We start from the raw sequence: 22960 nt of genomic DNA, 5'->3' as shown, positions 1-22960 counted from the left end.
AGAGCCTACTGTTTCCTTTCCATCTCTGTCTGTGAGTCACCCTTCCTCTAAGCCAGGCTCATTCCCACCCCTCCCTGGGGGTGGGGGGAAAACCCATGCTGTAGTCACCCCCATTCTCTTTATTGTCCAGAAGAGGCAGGGCTCTGAAATCTTCTGGCATTTGCTGTGTAGGCCTTGCAGGGAGCTCTGCTCAAAGAAGATGCTTGGCTGACCTACTGAATGGAGAGAGGAAGGAGGCAAGACCCTGTGCTCACCAGAGGTGGTTCTGGCGTACTGGCCTGTTCCAGGGCCTAAGGGATCAGGCAAAGTAGTTCAGCCACTTCCAGGTGGTTGCTGTAAGTTTGGAAGCATCTATTTCTAGGATAATCCAGAGTTTGTTGCATCCAAGTTAAAGCCTGGTGTAAGTGTGCTAATTTGTCCATGTGATCAGTTTAGATATTTTAAAAGCAGGTTTTTTCCATTAACTATTGAAAGGAGCAACTGGTCTCTGGGTGAATTTCTATTTTGAGGGGCTGTGGGTTTGAAATCAAATCAGATTTGTTGCTTGATCTGCCAGAGGTTGGGGCAGCCAGATGCCATGTATGTGGGCATATTATTCCTTTGAAAAGGTCTCCCATCCAAGTACTAACCAGGCCCGACCCTGCTTAGCTTCCGAGATCAGACGAGATTGGGCGCGTTCAGGGTGGTATGGCCGTAGACTGGAAAGGTCTCATAGCCTTTAAATTTCTAGAAAGCTAGCTCCATAGATGTAAACTCTTGTTCATTCAATTTATTTCAAAATGTCTCTTTAATTTTGGGCAGTTTTTCTACAATGTGTGAAATATAATACAGGCCTGCATTCTGCTTCAGTAGGCTGGAGTAACATCTCACCATAACACTGATCCAACACAGTTTTGTTCTTTTTTTAAGCAAGTTTTATTTATTTTATTTTTTAAAATATTTTATTTATTTATTTTTAGAGAGAAGAGAAGGGAAGGAGAAAGAGTGGGAGAGAAACATCAATGTGTGGTTGCTTCTCATGTGTCCCCTACTGGGGAACTGGCCTGCAACCCAGGCATGTGACCTGACTGGGAATCGAACCAGCAACCCTTTGCTTCACAGGCCCGTGCTCAATCCACTGAGCTACACCAGCCAGGGCCCAACACAGTTTTTATCACAGAGTGTTAAAGGAAATGATATGTGTTTCTTTACTGGAAGAAAAATGAATGACTTGATTTGTTCAGGTTGTTGGACAGAATTAGGGGAAATTTTTTTTCCATTTTGACTTCTTTTATCATCTATATATGTTAAAAATATTAATAAGCAGAGCTTTCTTGGAGCTCTCTTAGCTCCCCTATCCCACCTACAAACCATCATTAAGGAATTGGTGGCATTTAACCTTGAAGAGAAGATATTGGGAGGAGTGGGGGGAATAATTACCTTACCCTTAATTTGCTGAAGTTCCTGTACAAGCACCTTCAGCATCACTTGGGAAGCATGTTAGCAATGAAGTCTCAGCCTTATCCCAGAACCACAGGTGGGGCTTTGAACTTGTGTTTTCACAACCCTACTGGGTTGAAGAGCCACAGCTTTGCATTCAATTTAGTGTGCATCTGGGTGGGGCCTGAGACTGTTTCCAGCAAGCTTGCAGGTGATACAGTTTGACCATTGGTCCATGGACCACATTCGAACCAGGCTGTACAAGGCAGTATGGCATATGATGTGGGGGTGTGGGCTGGTGCAATGCTCCCTCAACCTCTATAGTTTTAAAAGGTGGGATTTGGGTATAGCTGCACAACAAAATGGTGTGATGCTATTAAAAAGGAATGAAATCGAGCTGTAAGCACCAAAATGGAGGAAACTCCAGGAATAGTGTTAAGTGGAATAAGTAGATTTTGAAAATCTCTTTGATAAATACACCCATTAAAGCAAACATAATAAAAGCATAGTAAATTCTATTATTGTAAAATAAAACAATTTAAATGTGAATTTTAATACAACTACTTTTAAAAATATATTTTATTGGTTGTGCTATTACAGTTGTCCCATTTTTTTTTCTCCCCTTTATTCTCTGTCCTGCATCCCCTCCCACCAGCATTCACTGCCCCCCCACCGCCACTTAGTTCATGTCCATGGGTCATACATGTAAGTTCTTTGGCTTCTACATTTCCTCACTATTCTTAACCTCCCCTGTCTATTTTGTACCTACCATTTATGTTTCTTATTCCCTGTATCTTTTCCCCCATTCTCTTCCCTCCCCTTCCCCACTAATAACCATCCATGTGACCTCTAATTCTGTGGCTCTTTTCCTGTATAGTTGTTTGCTTCATTTGTTTTTGTTTTGTTTCGTTTTAGGTTCAGTTGTCAATCATTGTGAGTTTGTTGTCATTTTACCATTCATACTTTTTATCACTCTGTTTTTCTTAGATAAGTCTCTTTAACATTTCATATATCAAGGGCTTGGTAATGATGAACTCCTTTAACTTGACCTTATCTGGGGAGCACTTTATCTGCCCTTCCATTCTAAATGAAAGCTTTTCTGGATAGAGTAATCTTGGATGTAGTTCTTTGTCTTTCATGACTTTGAATACTTCTTTCCAGGCCCTTCTTGCCTGCAAGGTTTCTTTTGAGAAATCAGCTGATAGCCTTATGGGAACTCCTTTGTAAGTAACTATCTCCTTTTTTCTTGCTGCTTCTAGGATTCTCTCCTTATCTTTCATCTTGGCTAATGTAATTATGATGTCCCTTGGTGTGTGCTTCCTTGGCTCCAACTTCTTTGGGACTCTCTGAGCTTCCTGGACTGACTGGAAGTTTATTTCCTTTACCAGATTGGGGAAGTTCTCCTTCATTCTTTGTTCAAATAAGTTTTCAATATCTTGCTCTTCCTCTTCTCCTTCTGGCACCCCTATGATTCCAATTTTGGAATGTTTAAAGTTGTCCCAGAGGTTCCTAACCCTCTCCTCATTTTTTTGAATTCTTGTTTCTTCATTCTGTTATGGCTGAATGTTTATTTCTTCCTTCTCTAAATTGTTGATGTGAGTCCCAGTTTCCTTCCCTTCACTGGTTCCTTGTGTGTTTTCCTTTATTTCACTTTTCATAGCCTTCACTTTTTCCTCTATTTTGTGACCATACTCAACCATTTCTGTGAGCATCCTGATTACTAGTGATTTGAACTCTGCATCTGATAGGTTGACTATCTCTTCATCGCTTAGTTCTATTTTTGGAGCTTTGATCTGTTCTTTCATTTGGGCCATATATTTTTGTTTCAGTGAGTCTGTTACCTAGTAAGGGGTTGAGCCTTAGGTATTTGCCAGGGCATCCCAGATTGCTGCTTGTTGTGGCACTTTATGTGGGGGAGGGGCCCAAGAGGGAACACTGACACTTGCTCAGTTCTCAGTCAGCTTTCAGTCATTTCCTCCACTACCCACATTCAAATTGGGCCCTTCTGGTGCTAGTTCCTGGGTGGGTGAGCTTGTGTATGTTCTATGACCCTGTGGGTATCTCCAATGAACTCTCCTGTGAGGCTGGGAGTTTCTTTTGCTGCCACTATACCCACAAATTTTTTCAGCCAGAGGATTTGAGGCTTTATTTCCCTGTGCTAGAACTCTGGGTTGTGCGGTCTGTCTCACTCCCAAGTTGTTCCTCCTGGTTTATCTGCATACAGATATGGGACTAGCCAGTCCACCATTCACCACATCCCCTGCCTGGTCCTCCATCCACCTCCTTTCCTCACATTCTGTCCAACCTGGCTGCCAGTCTCTACCACTTCTACCAGTCTGAGTGAATGTTTCTTCTTTATCTCCTTGGTTGTTGGACCTTCCTACAGTTTGATTTTCTGATAATTCTGGTTATTTTTTTGTTTTTTAAATTTGTTGTTGTCTTTCTTTTGGTCATAAGAGTAGGCAAAGTGTATCTACCTACACCCCCATCTTGGTCTGAAGTCCTACACCTACTTCTAATTAAAAAAAACTTAATGACAGTTGACATTTAATATTATTTTATATTAGTTGCCCGTGTACAGCATAATGGTTAGACATTTATATAATTTACAAGGTAGTTCCTCCAATAAGTCTAGAACCCACCTGGCACTATGCATAGTTATTACAATGTTATTTATTATATTTCCTATGCTGTAATTTACATCCACATCCCCATGACTATTTTTTAAATACCAATTTATGCTTCTTAATTCCTTCACTTTTTTCACTTAGCCTCTCAATCCTCCTTCCATTTGACAGCCATCAGTTTGCTCTCTGTATCTATGAGCCTGTCTGTTTTGTTGTTTATTTATTTTTTAGAGTCCACATATAAGTGAAAGCATGTGTTATTTGTCTTATTTCACTTAGCCTAATACTCTTTAGGTTCATTCATGTTGTTGCATGTGGTAAGATTGCATTCTTTTTAAATTTTTTTTTTATCCTCACCTGAGGACATGCTTAATGAATTTAAAGAGAAGGGAAGGGAGGGAGAGAGAGGGAGCAAGAAACATCTATGTGAGAGAGAAATATTGATCAACTTGTGCAAGCACCCCCACTAAGAATCAAGCCTGAAACCCAGATATGTGCCTTGACTGGGAATCGAACTTCTGGCCTTTGGGGTTATAGAATGACAATCAGCCGAGCCACCCTGGCCAGGGCTGCACCAATTCTTTACCCATTTGGCTATCAATGGATACTTAGGTTGCTTCATATCTTGGATTATAAATAATGCTGCAATGAACATAGGGGTGCATATATTTTTTTGAATTAGTGTTTGGGATTTCTTTGAATAAATACCCAGAAGTGGAATTGCTGAGTCATAATGTAGTTCAATTTTTAATTTTTTTTGAGAAACCTGCATACTGTTTTCCATAGTGGCTGCACCAATTTGTAATCCCACCAACAGCATATGAGAGTTTTCTTTTCTCCTCATCTGCACCAACACTAGTTTGTTGATTTATTGATTTGTTGATGATAGCAATTCTGACAGGTGTGAGGTGGTATCTCACTGTGGTTGTGATTTGCATTTCCCTGATGACTATTGATGTTAAACACCTTTTCATGCAACTGTTGGCCATTCGTACATCCTTTTTGGAAAAATGTCTGTTCAGTTCTTCTTCCTGATTTTGAATCAGGTAGTATTTTTGTGGGTTTTTTTTTTTTTTTTTTTTTTTTTTGCTGTTGGGTTGGTTATACACGATAATTTTTGGTGAGCCTAGCTGGAAGGCTCTGGCTTGGCCATGACCAACCAGTGATGTGTCTGCCCTTTGCCCTTGCAGGCATTCGCCCCTACAAATGTGACATTTGCAACAAAGCCTTCACCCAGCGCTGCTCCTTGGAGTCCCACCTGAAGAAAATCCATGGGGTGCAGCAACAGTATGCCTACAAGCAACGCCGGGACAAACTCTATGTCTGCGAGGATTGTGGCTACACAGGCCCCACCCAGGAGGACCTGTACCTGCATGTGAACAGTGCCCACCCGGGCAGTGCGTTTCTCAAAAAAACATCCAAAAAACTGGCAGCTCTTTTGCAAAACAAGCTGACATCCACACTCCAAGGGAATGCGAACCTGAGTGAGGAGGAGGAGAAATGAGGAGGAAAAAGGGAAAGATGCCAGTGCTGACATGTTTACATGGATTTTTTGTTTTGAGGGCCCCACTGGCTCTTTCTAATTACAGGTGTTCAGTTGATCTCTGTCCTTTTGGGGCCTCAGCAGGGGGATCTGTTCCAAGACTGTTGATTGTAATAGTGGTGTCAGGTCCCCTTTAACCCATGTCCTACTGAACACCACCATATTAGTGAAATTTAAAGGGTGGCTGTGGTCACTGTGCAGGACTCTTCTTTTTTTTTTTAGGATTTTTACACATGGAGCCAGAGGTGTTCTTAGAAAAACCATCATGTTATGGTGCCTTGAAATAAAAGTACTTCCACTTGAAATGCTACTTAAGCAAAAATAATTTTATTATCCCAAAAGAGTTTATAGGAATTATTTTAATAAATGAAATGTCCTCATGAAACTTTCCTTATAATAACAAAACAAGAGAGCATTGAGCTATATAGTTCCTTGTTTCAGGCTTATTGTGTGACATTCGACTTCAGGTTATTTGGGGCTTGATTATTTTGTTTCAGTGGGTGGGTTTGAAGAGGCAAATCTTAAGTGTTGGGAAGGAGCACAGATAGCTGGTGAAAAGAAAGCACTGAACAGCTGACTTCCACACTGATGGGCAGAGACTCCTGGAGTCAAATCAGTAGGTAACTCAAACATTTTGGTCACTTTTTGTGGCCGTGGTGTTACTCCAGAGATGCCTCTGGCTTTCTGGAGCTGGCACATACTGACTCAAGGCACTTTTCCCTTCTGTGAGTCCAGCACTGGGGACATTATGTAATAAATGTTGGAGTGTGAGGAATGCTCACTGGCACACACAGTGCACACGTGGGAGGGACTGCAGCAGCAGCATGTGACTGCTGAGTACAGTGACCTTTAACTACCTGTATCTCCTCTCCTAGGAAGCCTGGGAGGTTAACAATAAACCGACATGAGACCATGATAGGCCAAAAGAAAGGCAGCAGGCCATGGTGGAGGAGGTGGTGAGGAAGTTTCAGGTGTTTCCATGCCTGGAGAGGTAGTAGGAAAGGCCCAGAAGCCTTAGGAAACCATGGTGTGGGGGAGAGGTAGTAACCCTGTACCCTGAACTGAGTGAAGTGCTGATCAGCTATACCATGTTGTCCTGCCCCGCGTCCCCTGGGCACTGCCTGGCCTGAGTGCCTAAGGTCCATTTCCACCCTGGAAGAAAAGAAAATCTTGCTTCGGGACTAGGTCACCCCTTGTTTGAGGGAAACATTTGGCTGATGAGGCCATTTTCTTATTTTCTCTGTCTCCATCTTCCATCATCTTCCTTCCTCCCCTCTTCCCTTTCTTTTTCTCCTTTTCTTTCACCTTCCTTCGCTTTTCTCTTCTCTCATACTGTGGGCCAGGCATTATGATGATGTCTGGACAGTAGCATATTCTATAACACTTCTCTTTTGAATTAGCACTTTTCTTTCAAAAGGAAGGAAATCTACCCCTTTGCAGGACACCTACGACCTAGGGGGTGCTGCACATGTTCCCTGGAACCATCCTTAGAGCACTAAGGGTCAGCTCTCTGTGCCTGTGAGTTGATGAGGTGACAGCAGAGGCCAGCACTGGGTGGCAAAAGAAAGGGGCCCACAGCAGCACAACGGGATGAAGTGCAGCCTATAGGCACAGAGCTTGTGCAGAGGGCTCAACCCTGGTTCCACGGGCAAATTGCTGACATTGTGTTGTGTCTCCTAACACTTTATACAGAGGAAAGAGAAGCTAGAAGGTGGTTGATTTGCTTTCCTCAGTTATCTGGGTCTTTGGACAACAAAAATGGACATTCCTATAAAGGAATATCTAAATTACTCTGGTCGGGGCAGCTGACCTGCAGGCTGTTTTGAACAGGGAATTGTGAACTAGCTGATATGATTTTCTCTTTAGGATCAGATTTTTAATAAACAGAACTCTTGGTTGCAGGTGACAGAAAGTAGGTTTAAAATGTCTTTAACAGAAAAAAAATGTATTAAATAATAAGTCTAGGGTTGTTCCCATTTCAGGAGTGGCTGGGTATAAGTGCTTAAACATGTTATCATCCTTCATCTCTCTCTTTTATCAGGTTTTCCCCCAGGTGGCTTCTTTCACAGGCTGGCTCAATTGGAAGTTGTATGACCACCCCCACTGGACTTCTATCCCATTGTGCAGCAGCCTAACAGAAGCGGGGTTTGTCTTGTAACCAAAGATCTTGGGTTAATACTTCTTGTCTCTGATTGGCCTGATTTGGCTCTTGGGCCTGCACCTGAGCCAATCACCCTGCTCTGAGAGATATGGGGCACTCTTTGCCCAGGCCTGAGTGATAAGCTTCCTGCCTCCCCTGAAGCAGGGGTAGAGAAAGCAGGTCAGCTATACCTCTGGCCTGGGAGCGGTGGGAAAGTGGTTCCCCAGCAGAAAGGCAGGATGCTGTAACCAGACAGAAAAATGGATGTTGGGCAGGTATACTAGCTAAGACAAGGTGTAGCTGCAGTAACAAAAATTTCTAAAAAGTGCAGTGGCAGAAAGAAGGTTATTTTTTTACCTAGCAGTTCCAGGCTTATGAGTGACTCTCCTCCCTGCCATCACTAGGGGACTGAGACTTCTTCTCTTTGTTACTCTGCCAAGCCCTAGGACATTGTCAACATAGGCATAGTTGAAACTGGGTTTCTGTGGGTTTCAGCCTATAGGAGAGTTATCTTGGTTTGAGTTCCTCCAGAAGCAGATTCTGAGGCAAGGGTTCAAATTCAAGTCTATCGCTGTGGAGGGTGATCCCAGGAAGCATCTGTAGGGCAGTAGGGAAATGTGACAGGGATGGGAAGACAACAAGCAAAGGGAATTAAATTGAGAAAGTTACTGCTGTGCGCAACTGGAGCTTATTTGCTGCAGGAATCTCTAGGAGACAGTACAGATGTGCCTCAGAGTTACCCCACATAAGGGCATAGGAAACCATTTGTCCACTACCTCCTCATCCCTGGGGGTTTAGTTGAGGTGGTGGCATTATAAGGACATTCATTTCTGGGCCCTTCCAACCTGCCCTGTGCACTGGCTTCCTGGGCATACTTCCTGTGCCAGGAAAAGCCCTCAGGCTGAGTGGCAGGTTGGCCATAAGCAGCCTTCAGTACATAGAACTGAATGCTGAGGAGGCCTGGACAGGGTGACACCAGGTCTGGTACAGGTGTGGAAAGGTCACTCTCTCTAAAGCTGCTGGCCTGGACGTGGCACATGGCCCTTCCACTCACATTCCAGGGCAAGGATTTTGCCATATTACTTCTGCTTGGGAGTTGAGGGGGGTAGTGGTCGGTGAGAAAATGCAGCCTTCTCAGCCATAATGCTCTTTTATGCCAGAATTCGGGAATGGGTTATGGTAGATAGCTTGCAGTCTCTGCCGTGGGAGTCCAAACCAATGAGGTCCACCTTTGTTTTTGACTCCTTTCTCCTCCCATCCCTGTTTGTCTCTCCTGCTGTCAGTCAGTGGTCAGGAGATTCAGCCAGAGTGTGCTGGGTCATGACTTAGGGCACTGGATCTCAGGCTGGCGACCCTGGAATCTTAAGTCCATAGGTGGTGGAGGTGTAGATTGATGGATGAGTCATCATCTGCATTTTATAACCCTCATTATAAACCATTTATTAGCCTATACAGAGTCTACCCAGCACTATGTTTGCTTTTGCCTGGTATTAGTTCAGCCCAGTGTAGAAACTAATGCTTGTGTTCATCAGAAGTGTCTCCTACTGATTAATTTTGCTTTGTTATCGATCACTGTAGTTTATTTGATGATATCTTTATTTTTTAATTTTTTAATTACAGTTGACACACATTATTATATCAGTTTGAGCTGTATATCCCTGTGATTAGACATTAAATAACTTACTAAATGATCTTCCCAATAAATCTGGTACCCATCTGACAACATTCAGGGGTATTAGAATATTATTCAGTATATTCACTGTGCTGTACTTTATACCCCATGACTATTCTGTAACTAACAATGTGTACTTCTTAGTTTCTTCACTTTTTTCACCTATGCCCCAACCACCCTCCCATCTGCCAACCATCCATCAGTGGTTTTATCCATCTTGAGTTTATTTTTGTGTATGGCATAAGTTGATGGTCAAGTTTCTTTCTTTTTGTTTTTTTTTTGCATGTAGTTGTCCAGATCTCCCAATACCATGTACCCTTCATTTTTGACTAATCCCTTTTTACACTATTGAAGTTCTCAATAATGACTGAGCCCCCCTATGACCAGTGTTTTTTGTTTTCTATAACCAGTGACTTTTAAAATTTTTTAAATATATTTTATTGATTATTCCATTACAGTTATCCTATTCCCCCTTCATTCCCCTCCACCCTGCACACCTCTCCCCTACCATTTCTCACCCCCTTTCATTTATGTCTATGTGTCACAAGTTCTTTACATTCTATATTTCCCATACTATTCTTGCCTTCCCCCCTGTCTATTTTCTGTCTACCATCTATGCTACTTATTCTCTGTACCTTCTCCGCCCTTCTCCTCCCACTCCCCTGCTGCTAATCCTTCATATGATCTCCATTTCTGTGGTTCTGCTCCTGATCTAGCTGTCCCCTTAGTTTGCTTTTGTTTTAGGTATGGTTGTTAATAACTGTGAGTTTGCTGTCCTTTCATTGTTCATATTTTTTATCTTCTTTTTCTTAGGTAAGTCCCCTTAACATTTCATATAATAAGGGCCTGGTGATGATGAACTCCTTGAATTTGATCTTATCTGAAAAGCACTTTATCTGCCCTTCCATTCTAAATGAAAGTTTTGCTGTATAGAGCAATCTTGGATGTAGGTCTTTGGATTTCATGACTTGGAATACTTCTTTCCAGCCCTTTCTTTCCTGTAAGGTCTCTTTTGGGAAATCAGCTGACAGTCTGATGGGAACTCCTTTGTAGGTGACTGTCCCCTATCTCTTGCTGCTTCTAGGACTCTCTCCTTCGTTTTAATCTTGGCTAATGTAATGATGATGTGCCTTGGTGTGTTCCTCCTTGGGTCCAACTTCTTTGGGACTCTCTGAGCTTCCTGGACTGACTGGAAGTCTATTTTCTTTGCCAGATTGTGGAAGTTCTCCTTTATTGTTTGTTTAAATAAATGTTCCACTTGTGGTTGTTCCTCTTCCCCTTCTGGTACCCCTATAATTCAGATGTTGGAGCGTTTAAAGATTTCCTGGAGGTTCCTAAGCCTCTCCTCATTTTTTAAAAATTCTTGTTTCTTCATTCTTTTCTGTTTGGTCATTTTTCTCTTCCTTCTGGTCCACTCCCTTGATTTGAGTCTCAGTTTCCTTTCCATTATTGATTTCCTGTGCATTACCCCCTTAATTTCAATTAGTTTAGCCTTCATTTGTTCCTCTAATTTGTAACTAAAATCAACCAATTCTGTGAGCATCCTGATCACCAGTGTTTTGAACTGTGCACCTGAAAGGTTAGCTATCTCTTGGTTGCTTAGATTTATTGGTTCTGGGGCGTTGAGCTGTTCTTGAGCCATAATGTTTTGGTCTGTTTGTGCCTGTTACATATGAGGGACAGAGCCTTAGATGTTCACCAGGGTGGGGCGATCCAGTCACTGGGTTGTGATGCTGTATGTAGGGGCAGGGTCAGAGAGGGGCAATGGCGTTTGTTCCTCTTTCTCTCAGATTTCTGTTCCCTCTGCTTCTTCCCACAAGCAAATTGGGCTCTTCTGGTACTGGTTTCCAGATGTGTGGGCCTGTGCACCCTCCTGGACCCTGTGGGTCTCTCCAATGAACTCTCTGTGAGCCTGGGAGCTTCTCCTGGCACCTTGACTCCAAAAGTCTTTCCAATTGGTGCTTTCAGGCTCTAATTCCTGTTGCTGGGGCCCTAGCCTAAGTGGTCTGTCTCACTGTTCGCTCTTTTGCTTGGTTTATCTACATGCGAATGTGTGACCATGGTCAGCAAGCCACCTGCACCCTCAGTGGGTCCGCCCATTGCCACCCCATGCCTGGGATCCATCAACCGCCACTTGTGCTCCTGGGTCCTTCAGTTGATCTTTCCTGCCCAACCCTGCTCTGCCACTGACTCTACCCCTCTTACCAATCTAGCTGAATGGTTCATTGTTGTTGGACTTCCATACAGTTCAATTTTCTGTGTTTTGGTTGTGTTTTTATTACTAAAACTTTGTTGTCTTTAAATTTGGTTGTGTGAGGAGGTACAGGTTTCCCACCTATGCCTCCATCTTGGCCGGAAGTATAACCAGTGTTTTAAACTCTGCATCTAATGGAATGATTGTGTCCATTTTATTTAGTTATTTTTCTGAGTTTTGTTTTGTTCTGTCATTTGGGAAAGCCTATGTCTTCTCATTTTGGCAGCCTTCCCATGTTTGTTTCTAGGTATTAGGTAGAACTGCTCCATCTCCCGGGCTTGGTAGAATGGCCTAATGTAGGAGGTGTCTTTTAGGGTCCAATGGCACAGCCTCCTGGATTACCCAAGCTGGACACTCAAGGTGCAACCTCCTCTTGTAGTTGAGACTTGATTGCTTTGGGCACATTGATGAGAGGGATATATTCCCAGACTAATCAGCTGCAAGGACTGGCTGTGATCACCAACCACCATGGAGGACGAGCTGTGCAACAGCCCACTTTACAGAGCAGGATTTACTGCAGCAGGGCTCTTGTGTTCACTGAGTCCACCCCTTGAGTGTGTCACTTGTGGAGGTGGTTGGGTGGTGGTGTTTTGATGTGTTCTGAAGCTGTCTACTGGGTTCACTGACTCTGGGGCCTCTGGGGACCTGTTAGCCAAGGTCAGCCTCCACTTTGTTCTGCCTGGGGACACCTGGCATGAGCAACAAAGTGATCTGCAGACGGCTGCTACTTGTCCTGAGTTTGGAGGTGCCTGGGAAAGGTACCTGCTGATTCTAGTGCCTGGCCTAAAGCCACCTAGTGAGACGTACAGAGCAAACTAAAGCCATATGCTGCTTGTTTGAGAGATTTTTGGAAGGTCCAAACCATGAAGCAATAAAAACAATTTGCATGGATAAGCCACTGAAAGCAACTTAGGGAGCCCCAATGTTGTATGGGATGTGGCCTCAAGGGATCACCAGGGCTGGGTAAAGAATGTGAGGCATGTAGATGGATTCTCAGACATGGTGCCTACTGGATCTGTGACGAGAGGTCTCATCGAAGGAACAATGGCAGCACTTCTCTCTGTGAGAAAGCTGCCCCCACCCCAGCACCCACCTTATGTCAGACAATTCAGGTCCTGCCTGTGTTTCTGGTGCCCACTCAGCCTTTCAAGTTGCTGTGCCAGCATTGGAGCTCAGAGGGAGTGAGTCCGTGTAATTCCATGAGTGGGTCCTAAAAGAGGAACTGCCTTGGACTCCATAAGCCCTCAGTCTTCGTCAGCCTTATTCCTGGCTGGTTATTATAGCCAGAAATTATGGGGGATTTTTCTATCTGACACTGGAACCCTTGGCTAGGGGGCCCAGTATGGGGTTGGAACCTTTTGCTCCTCAGGATGGACCTCTGCAGCTGATAGCCCTCAAGATTTTTATCTGCTGCCCAGGGGTGTAGGACCAGCCCATTCTGCATTTCTGCCCTTCCTAGCATCCTTGACATGGCTTCTTTTTTAATATCCTAGTTGTAGGACTTCCATTCAGCCAGATTTCGGGTGGTTCTGAATGATGTTTGTTCTGTAGTTTATTTGTAATTTTGATGTGGTTGTGGGAGGAGGCAAGTACAAAGATTATCTATGCCACCATCTTGACTGGAAGTCTTGGTTGATTTCTTAGGCTGAGTTCCTACAGGCAAAACCTGAGAAAAATTTTGAGGCAAGGGATTTACTTGGGGAAGCTCTAGGGGTAAACCAATGAGGAAAAGGATCAAGGTACAATAGAGGAGGTACAAATTAGGCAAAGATATGTGTTAAATTGCAGTCTAGCCTCAGCCTGATCTTACAGAAAGCTTGGCAGTATGAGTGGCAAAATAAACACTGTCTAATGTTGAGGCCAGGGGCCAGTCATTGGCTGTGGGTACCCCTGCGGGAGAGGGGAAAAGGCACGACCACCAAGCTGTTTAGCAGCCAATTCTCTAAGCAGCTGAGGCTGGTACACTTTGAGGTTTCCAAGGGAAGGGAGAGAAATCACAGTAGTGGATTCTTTTTTAAAAAATGTTTTAAGTTCTCACCCAAGGAGATGTTTATTGATTTTGGAGAGAGAGAAAGGGAGAGAGAAATAAACATTGATCAGTTGCCTCCCTTACACGTTAACATGCCCTGACTGGGGATGGAACCTGGAACCCAGGTCTGTGTCCTGTCCAGGGATTGAACCTGCAACCTTTTGGTGTTAGAACAATGCTTCAATAAATTGAGCCACATGGCCAGGATCAGTAATGGATTTTTAAGAGTAAAAAAGATGGAAGTACTTTAACTTCAAGATTCCAACATTCACATCATAGGGGTACCAGAAGTAGAAGAGAAAAAGCAAGAAATTGAATATCTATTTGAAAAACAATGAAAGAAAATCTCTCTAAAATCCCAGGGTCAGCATGCCCAGCAGACAACTGCAGACCACATAGAAGCATCACCACCCTGCCCCTGCACAGCTGATCCTCCATGGATGGTGAAGGTTGATAGTCACTGGTCACAGCCAGTCCTTGCAGCTGACTGGCCTGTGTAAATCTCTTCCATTGATCTGTCAGAAGCACTAGAGTCTCAACTATAAGAAGAGGCTATACTCAGCCCATGCAAAGGGCAAACCTTGAGTACCTAGCTTTGGTAATAGGGGAAGCTGTGCCACTGGGCCCTACAGGCCACCTACTATATTAGGCCATGCTACCAAGACAAAGTCATAGCAGCTCTACCTAATACATAGAAACAAACACAGTAATGCTGCCAAAATGAGGAGACAAAGAAACATGGCCCAAATCAAAGAACAGATCAAAACTCCAGAAAAAGAGCTAAACAAAATGGAGATAAGCAATCTATCAGATGCAGAGTTCAAAACATTTATAAGGATACTCAAGGAACTTAGTGAGGGCCTCAGAAGCATAAAATGGACCCAATCAGGAACAAAGGATACACTAATTGAAATGAAGAACAATTTACAGGGAAACAAAAGTAGAATGGATGAAGCCAAGAATAAGATCAATGATTTGGAACATAAGGAGGTAAAAAACAACCATGCAGAACAAGAAGAAGAAAAATAATTTAAAAAATGAGAATAGTATTAACAGCCTCAGGGACAACTTATAGAGGTCCAACATTCGCCTCATAGGAGTACCAGAAGGAGAAGAGATAGAGCAAGAAATAGGAAATCTATGAAAGCTTCCCTAATTTGGAGAAGGAAATAGACATGCATGTCCAGGAAGCACAAAGTTCCAATTATGATGGATGCAAAGAGGCCTACTCCAAGACACATCATAATTAAAATGCCAAACGTTAAAGATTACAAAGGACTCTTAAAAGCAAAAAAGAAGAAAAGAAAAGAAGTTAGTTCACTGTTGTTTGCCAGATGGGAAGGGGTGTGGGGAAATAGGTGAAGAAGTAAGGGGATTAAGAAGTACAAATAGGTAGTTGCAGAGTAGCCATGGGGTTATAAAGTACAGTATAAGAAATGGAGTAGCCAAAGGACGTATATGCATGACCCGTGGACATGAACAATGGTGGGCAGATTGCCTGAGGGAGTAGTAGGCGGTGGGTGGAGGGAGGCAAAGGGGGAAAATTCAGGACAACTATAAGAGCATAATCAATAAAATATAATTTTTTTAAAAAAGTTCCCTAGGTTTGTAAATGACATAGACATGCAAACCCAGGAAACGGAGAGAGTTCCGAACAAGATGTGTGCAAAGAGGCCCACTCCAAATGCATAATAATGAAAATGACAAAGGTTAAAAATAAAGACGGAATCTTAAAAGCATCAAGAAAAAAGAATTTAGTTACCTACAGGGAAGTTCCCATAAGATTGTCAGCTGATTTCTCAAAAGAAACTTTGCTGGCTAGAAGGAATTGGCAAGAAATACGTGGCTTTTCAAAATGATGAAAACAGGGACCTACAATCAAGATTGCTCTACCCAGCAAAGCTATCATTTAGAATCAAAGGGCAGATAAAGAGCTTCCCAGACAAAAAAACTAAATTCACCAAATCAGTATTATATGAAATGTTAAAGGGACTTATTTTAAAAAAAATAAAAACTATGAACAATAAAATGGCAATAAATACATATCGGCAATTGAATCTGAAGAAACAAGCTAAGCAAACTAGAAGAACAGAAACAGAGTCATGGATACAGAGTGTTTTCATGGTTGGTAGATGTTAGGGGGTTGTGGGGGAAATTCCACAGAGGTAAGAGGTAAGGGGATTAAGGAGTACAAATAGTTACAGAATAGTCATGGGGATATAAAGTACAGTATAGGAAATGGAGAAGCCAAATAACTTAAACACATTACCTATGGACATGATCAATGGTGTGGGGAGTGTTGTGTGGAGGGTGGCAAATGGGGAAAATTGGGATAACTATAATAATATAATAAATAAAATATAATTTTATTTATTTATTTTTTCTTTTTAAATTTCTTTTATTTAATTAATAAAACATAATTTAAAAAAAAGATAGGCCTCACAGGTGTAGCTCAGTGGACTGAGTGCAGACCTGCAAACCAAAAGGTCACCAGTTTGATTCCCAGTCAGGGCACACACCTGGGTTGTGGGCCAGGTCCCCAGTAGGGGGCACACAAGAGGCAGCCACACATTGATGTTTTTCTCCCTCTCTCCTTCCCTTCCCCTCTCTCTAAAAATAAGTAAAAATCTTTTTAAAAATTATGGAAGTCCTTAAGCTCAAGGTATTTCTCCATGAAATATTTACATTTAGGTAGAGAACCTCTTTTGAAGCTAAAGGAGTGAATCACTTACAGAAAATGATGTGGTATTTGAGAGAGAAATAAAAAATATTTTCAAATGTATTTGAAAAAGATTGTCCCTTTAAATCTGTCCCTCATCTGTCAAGCCCCTCCTCTCTGTAATACCAACCACTGTTAGCTTTTTGTGGAACTTTCATGAGTTTCTTTATGCATATTTAAGAAAATATAAATATTTTTTTATTAAATTTTTAAAAATTTTATTGATTATGCCATTACATTTGTTCTATTTCCCCCTTCATTCCCCTCCACCCTGCACACCCCTCCCCCACCATCCCCCCTTTAGTTCATGAACACGTGTCTCAAGTTCTTTAGATTCTATATTTCCCATACTATTCTTACCCTCCCCCCTATCTATTTTCTATCTACTGTCTATGCTACTTATTTTCTGTACCTTCTCCCCCCTTCTCCTTCTCCCACTCCCCTGTTGCTAACCCTCCATGTGATCTTCATTTCTATGGTTCGCTCCTGATCTAGCTGTCCTCTTAGTTTGCTTTTGTTTTAGATGTGGTTGTTAATAACTGTGAGTTTGCTGTCCTTTCACTGTTCCTATTTTTTAACTTCTTTTTCTTAGATAAGTCCCTTTAACACTTCATATAATAAGGGCTTGGTGATGATGAACTCCTTGAATTTGATCTTATCTGAGAAGCACTTTAACTGTCCTTCCATTTTAAATGAAAGCTTTGCTGGATAGAGCAATCTTGGTTGTAGGTCTTTGGTTTTCATGATTTGGAATAGTTCTTTCTGGCCCCTTCTTGCCTGGACGGTCTCTTTTGAGAAATCCACTGACAGTCTTACGGGAAGTCCTTTGTAGGTGACTGTCCCCTTATGTCTTGCTGCTTCTAGGATTCTCTCCTTTATTTTAATCTTGTATAATGTAATGATGTGCCTTGGTGTGTTCCTTCTTGGGTCCAAGAAGGGACTCTCTGAGCTTCCTGGATTTCCTGGAAGTCTATTTCCTTTGCCAGATTGGGGAAGTTCTCCTTTATTATTTGTTCAAATAAGTTTTCCACTTGTGGCTGTTCCTCTTCCCCTTCTGGTACCCCTATAATTCAGATGTTGGGACATTAAAAGATGTCCTGGAGATTCCTAAGCCTCTCCTCATTTTTTTGAATTCTTGTTTCTTCATCCTTTTCTGTTTGGTCATTTTTTTCCTCCTTCTGGTCCACTCTTTTGATTTGAGTCCATTTCCTTTCCATTACTATTCGTTTCCTGTGTATTTCCACTCATTTCAATTAGTTTAGCCTTCATATGTTCCTCTAATTTGTGACTAAAATCAACCAGTTCTGTGAGCATCCCAATCATCAGTGTTTTGAACTGCACATCTGAAAGTTTGGCTATTTCTTCATTGCTTGGATTTATCAGCTCTGGGGCTCTGAGTTCTTCTTGAGCCATGTTTTGGTCTGCTTGTGCCTGTTATGTATGAGGGGCAGAGCCTTAGTTGTTCACCAGGGCGGGGCCACCCAGGTCACTGGTTTGTGATGCTGTATGTGGGGGCGGGGTCAGAGAGGGAGCAATCGTGGTCCTCTCCACTGGCCCAGTCAGCCTCACTGCTTGCCCCCTCCTGTTTATCTGAGGGTAAAAGTGCAAACCCAACACCTTGCGCCAGGGCCTGTGCGGTCTGTCTCAATGCACGTCTCTTCACTGGTTATCTGCGCGCAAATGTGCGACCTCAGACTGCCAGCCACACTGTGCCTTGGGGTAGCTACTCCGCACCTGGGATCCACCCACTCGGCTGTTTGCGCACCGCCCACCCGGGTCAGGGGATCATTTTTGCCCGACCCCTCCACTGCTGGCTTCACCCCTCTCACCAGTTTAGCTGAGCAGTTCTATATTTTCGGACTCCGTATTTTCTGATTTTCTGTGGTTTGGTTGCGTTTATTGTTGTTGAAACTTTATTGTTTTTAGATTTGATTGTGCGAGGAAGTAAAGTGTTTCCACCTACACCTCCATCTTGGCAGAAGTCTCAGCAAATATAAATATTATTCTTGTTCTCTACTGTTTTTTTTTAATCAGCAGATAGCATTATGCATACTGTTTGGAGCCTTGCATTTTTCTTTTAATAATATATCTAAGAGTCTTTTCTATAATAAAACAAAAAAGTGTTCTCATTCTTCTTTATGGCTATCTGGTATTGTGTTGTATGGATATACTATAATAGAGGTTATCTGTTTTCTACCAATGGACATTTATGTTATTTCCAATGTTTTGTTACTACAAAGAATGCTAAAGTGAGTAAGTTTATACATGTCATTTCACATATGTGCGTACATGTCTGTGGGGTAAATTTTCATAAGTGCAGTTGTGAGGGCTAAAGATATGCCCACCACAGTGTCAATTGAATTTTTCAGTTCCCTGGCACAGAGATATATTACTTTGCAGTCCCACTGGTAACATGTAAGGGTATCCCTCTCCTCATCAGTCTGCCAATGTTGTGCTAACACAGTTTGAAATCTGAGCCAATCTGACAGGGGAGAAATAGTTTCTCAGGGTATTTTATTTTATATTTCTCTTATTATGTGTGAAAGAAAGAGATTGCATGTGTTCTGCTATGATCAAGGATCTTTTGTAATTCCCTGTTCTGAGATCCTCCTGAATGACCATGTGTCTACTAGGTTGTTGACTTTTTTTTTTAAGATTTTATTTATTTACCATTAGAGGGGAAGGGAAGGAGAGAGGGAGAGAAATGTCAATGTATGGTTGTCTCTCATGCATGCCCTGCTGGGGACTGGCCTGCAACCCAGGCATGTGCCCTGACTGGGAATTGAACCTTGATCTTTTGGTTTGTAGGTCCACACTCAATCCTCTGAGCTACACCAGCCTGGGGTAGGTTGTTGACTTTTAATTTTCTGCCCAACTTCTAGGAGTTTCTTTGCTGGTTCTTCTTAGCCAAGTGGAAGTTTTGTGATTTTTATGAAGGTTGAATTAATTGATTCATCTTTTTCTTTTATGGGTGCTAGAGACTGAGGTGCAGTTGGAAAGGCCTCCCCACTCCAATGTTATATTAGAATTCTGTCATGTCTTTTTCTAGGGCTTTAATGGTTTCACTTTATCGTGTATGAATCTTTGATCCATTTGGACTATTTCCTGGTTTATAGTAGGAGGTATGGATGCAACTTTATCATTTTCCAGATGGCTGCCCAGAAGATATTTTTTTTAACAGGGAGCTCATCCAAAACACATCAGAAAAAAATTTTTTTTAGGAAAATGTCATGTGCCTTCGCGGATGTTACAAATTATAGTAAGGACCCATTTTCTTTAATTAACAAAGATTTATATATTCAATGAATATTTGCTCAGTGCCCACTATGTTCTAGGTACTTTTCCAGATACCAAGGCTCAGAAAAAGTAGACACAGTTTCCTGCCCTCTAGGAGCTCTCATTCTCTTGGGGACAGACAAGAAATAAGCAAGTAAACGTACTGTTAACTAGTCTAGAGAAAAGTCACATCAGTGTAACAGTTACTATGACTGTGTAACAAATTGTGCTAAAACTTCTGTGGGTCAGAAATTTGGACAAGTAACAGCACAGAGGCACAGAGTGTGGTTTTCCTCTTCTCCATGATGTCTGGGTCCTCAGCTAGAAGAATTGAAGGCTGGGCCCTTCTAGCCATCTGAAGGCTCATTTGCTCATGAATTTGGTGTTTAATGCTGGCTGTTGGCTGGGGTCTAGATTTTTGCCCACAGGGGGCTACCCTTATAGTCTCTCTGTGTGGGCTAGTTTGGGCTTCTTCTGATGTGATGGGTTTCAAGAAGAATGTCCTAGGAGAATCCTAGGAGGTGAAGTCTGTATCACCTATAAAGAGCCTGCCTTCTGAAGCATCACTTCTGCTTCATTTTATCTGTTAGAAGCAAGTTCCTAAGGCAGGTCTATATTGAAGGGGTGGAGAATAAGATTTCCTTCTGATGGGAAGAGTGGTTCTAGAAGAGCTGTGGGAACATGCACATTGCTATGGCCATTTCGTTTTTAAAATATATTTTATTGATTATGCTATTACAATTGTCCCAATTTTCCCCCATTGCCCCCTCCACCTGGTACTCCCATTCTCTTCAGTAATCCCACCATTAGTTCATGTTCATGGGTCATATGTATAAGTTCTCTGGCTTCTCCATTTCCTATACTATTCTTAACATCCCTCTGTCTGTTTTGTACCTACCAATTTTTACTTAATCCCTACACCTTTTCCCCAGTTCTTCCCCTTCTCTCTTCCAGCTGATAACCCTCCAAATGTTCTCCATATTTATTATTCTGCTTCTGTTCTGCTTGTTAGCTTAGTTTGTTATTTGGAGTCAGTTATTGATAGTTGTGAATTTATTGCCATTTTAACATTCACTGATTTGATCTTTTTTCTAGTATAATTCCCTTTAGCATTTCATATAATATTTTTTTACATTCAGCTGTTGATAGTTGTGCATTTGTTGCCATTTTAATGTTCATAATTTTGATCTTCTTTTTATTACATAGTTCCCTTTAACATTTCATATAATGATGGCTTGGTAATGATGAACTCCTTTAGTTTTATTTTGTCTGGAAAGCACTTTATCTGCCCTTCCATTCTAAATGGTAGCTTTGCTGGGTAGAATAATGTAGGTTGTAGGTCCTTGCTTTTCATCCCTTTGAATATTTTTACCAGGTCCTTCTAGCCTGCAAAGTTTCTTTTGAGAAATCAGCTTACAGTCTTATGGGAACTCTGTTGTAGGTAACTCCCTGATTTTTTCTTGCTCCTTTTAAGATTCTTTATCTTTAAACTTTGGTATTTTAATTATGATGTGTCTTGGTAGGGTCTTCTTTGGGTCCAACTTGTTTGGGACTCTCTGTGCTTCCTGGACTTATATGTCTACTTTCTTCACCATAATAGGGAAATTTTCTTTCATTAGTTTTTCAAATAAGTTTTCAATTTCTTTCTCTTTCCCTTCAACTTCTGCTACCCCTAAGATTCAGATGTTGGTATGTTTGGAGATGTCCCAGAGGCTCCATATTCAATTCTTGGTTTTTTTTTTTTTATTCTTTTTTCTTCTTGCTGTTCTGATTGAATACTTTTTTCTTCCTTGTGTTCTAAATGGTTGATTTCATTCTTGGCTTCGTTCCCTCTATTGTTGGTTCTCTGTGGATTCTTCTTTATTTCACTTAATACAGCCTTCATTCCCGTCTGGGTCTTTTTTATGCTGTTGCACTACCCAATGAGTTCCTTGAGCATCCTGATAACCAGTGTTTTGAACTCTGCCTCTGATAGGTTACTTATCTCCATTTTGTTTAGTTCTTTTTCTGGAGATTTGTTCTATTCTTTCATTTGGGCCATATTTCTTTGTCTCCTCAGTTTAGCAGCCTCCCAGTGTTTGTTTCTGTGTATTAGGTAGAGCTGTTTTGACTCCCTGTCTTAGTAGTGTGACCTATTTAGAAAAGGCACTTGTAAACTGTGTGGGGTGGAGCCCTAGGTAATTGTTAGGGTGGGGCAACACATTTCACCACTTTGTGGCTCTGTATAGGGGAGGGTTCAGACAGGGCATAATGCTTCTGCCTGGTCTTTGGAAGTTTGCCCTAGGGGAAGCTGTCTCCTGGTCTCACCCTGTTACAGTAACTTCACTTTCTCCCTGTATGGCATATGTACCCTTCTAGCTATTGCCCTGGTGCTGAATCCCAGAAGGGGTAGGTCTGCCTAAGTCCTGAGACCTTTGTGGGCCCTTTAATAAGAGTCTCCTGAGAATCCTGCAGTTTCTTCCACCACCCCATCCCACACTCATTTTTATAGCTGGAGGTTATGAGGACTTAATCTTCCTGGTGTTGGAACCCTGGGCTTTATGATTTGGTCTGAGGCTGGGATTGCTTGCTCCCAAGGTATCCACCCTCCTGATTTTTATTCACCACATGTGAATGTGGGACTGCCCATTCCACTGCCTCTCCTTGCCTCTCCATGCCTCTTCATGTCTCAGCTCCTCCTACCTGTGTGGACGAAGGCAGCTTTTATAAATCCTTGGTTGTCAGATTTCCATACAGCTAAATTTTCTGATGAATCTGGGTGATATTATTTTGTAGTCTAGTTGTAATTTTTGCTGTAGTTGTGTGAAGATGCAAAGTGTGTTTATATATGCTTCCATCTTGATCCAAGTTCTCAAGGAAGACACTGTGGCCATTCTTAGAAAATAAAATCTTTCATGTAAGGCAGAAAGGGCTGGGATGAAGATGGATATGTGAAGTCATTGGAGATTAGGGGCTCAGGTATGTGCAACCTGAAGGAAGCCAGGGAACAAGCTCTGTGATTATCTGGGGAAGTGTCCCAGACAGAAGGTACAGCAAAGGCAAAGTCCAGGAAGTAGGGGTATATTTAACTTACTTGAAGAGCAGGAAGTCAAGCATAGCTTTATCAAAGTGAGAAGAGAAAGGGAGACAGTGTGGAGACAAGGTAAGAGATTGTAGGGAGCCTGTCACTAGGGCAGGATATTGTAAAGACTTCGGCTTTTCTTCCTAATGAATTGGGAAACCATTGAGAGTTTTGAGCAGAGGAGTAACATGATCTCACTTATGTTTTAATGAACTTGTTG

At 42.1% G+C, this 22960-nt stretch overlaps 1 protein-coding gene across 2 annotated transcripts in view; it reads left to right on the top strand.

Moving 5' to 3' along the window:
• OVOL2 (ovo like zinc finger 2) overlaps positions 1-6134 on the top strand; it is a 31806-nt gene extending 25672 nt beyond the window's left edge. For both annotated transcript variants that reach the window (XM_037131050.2, XM_037131049.2), the window contains exon 4: positions 5237-6134. In XM_037131050.2, the coding sequence (XP_036986945.2) occupies positions 5237-5550 (314 nt within the window). In that variant the 3' untranslated portion in view covers positions 5551-6134. The remainder of the gene's footprint in view (positions 1-5236) is intronic.
• Positions 6135-22960: the final 16826 nt, after the last annotated feature.

This window comes from Artibeus jamaicensis, unplaced genomic scaffold (genome assembly GCF_021234435.1).
Source record: "Artibeus jamaicensis isolate MK-2021 breed Jamaican fruit bat unplaced genomic scaffold, CSHL_Jam_final contig_65, whole genome shotgun sequence".
NCBI lineage: Eukaryota > Metazoa > Chordata > Mammalia > Chiroptera > Phyllostomidae > Artibeus > Artibeus jamaicensis.
This window is presented reverse-complemented; position numbering and strand designations above follow the sequence as displayed.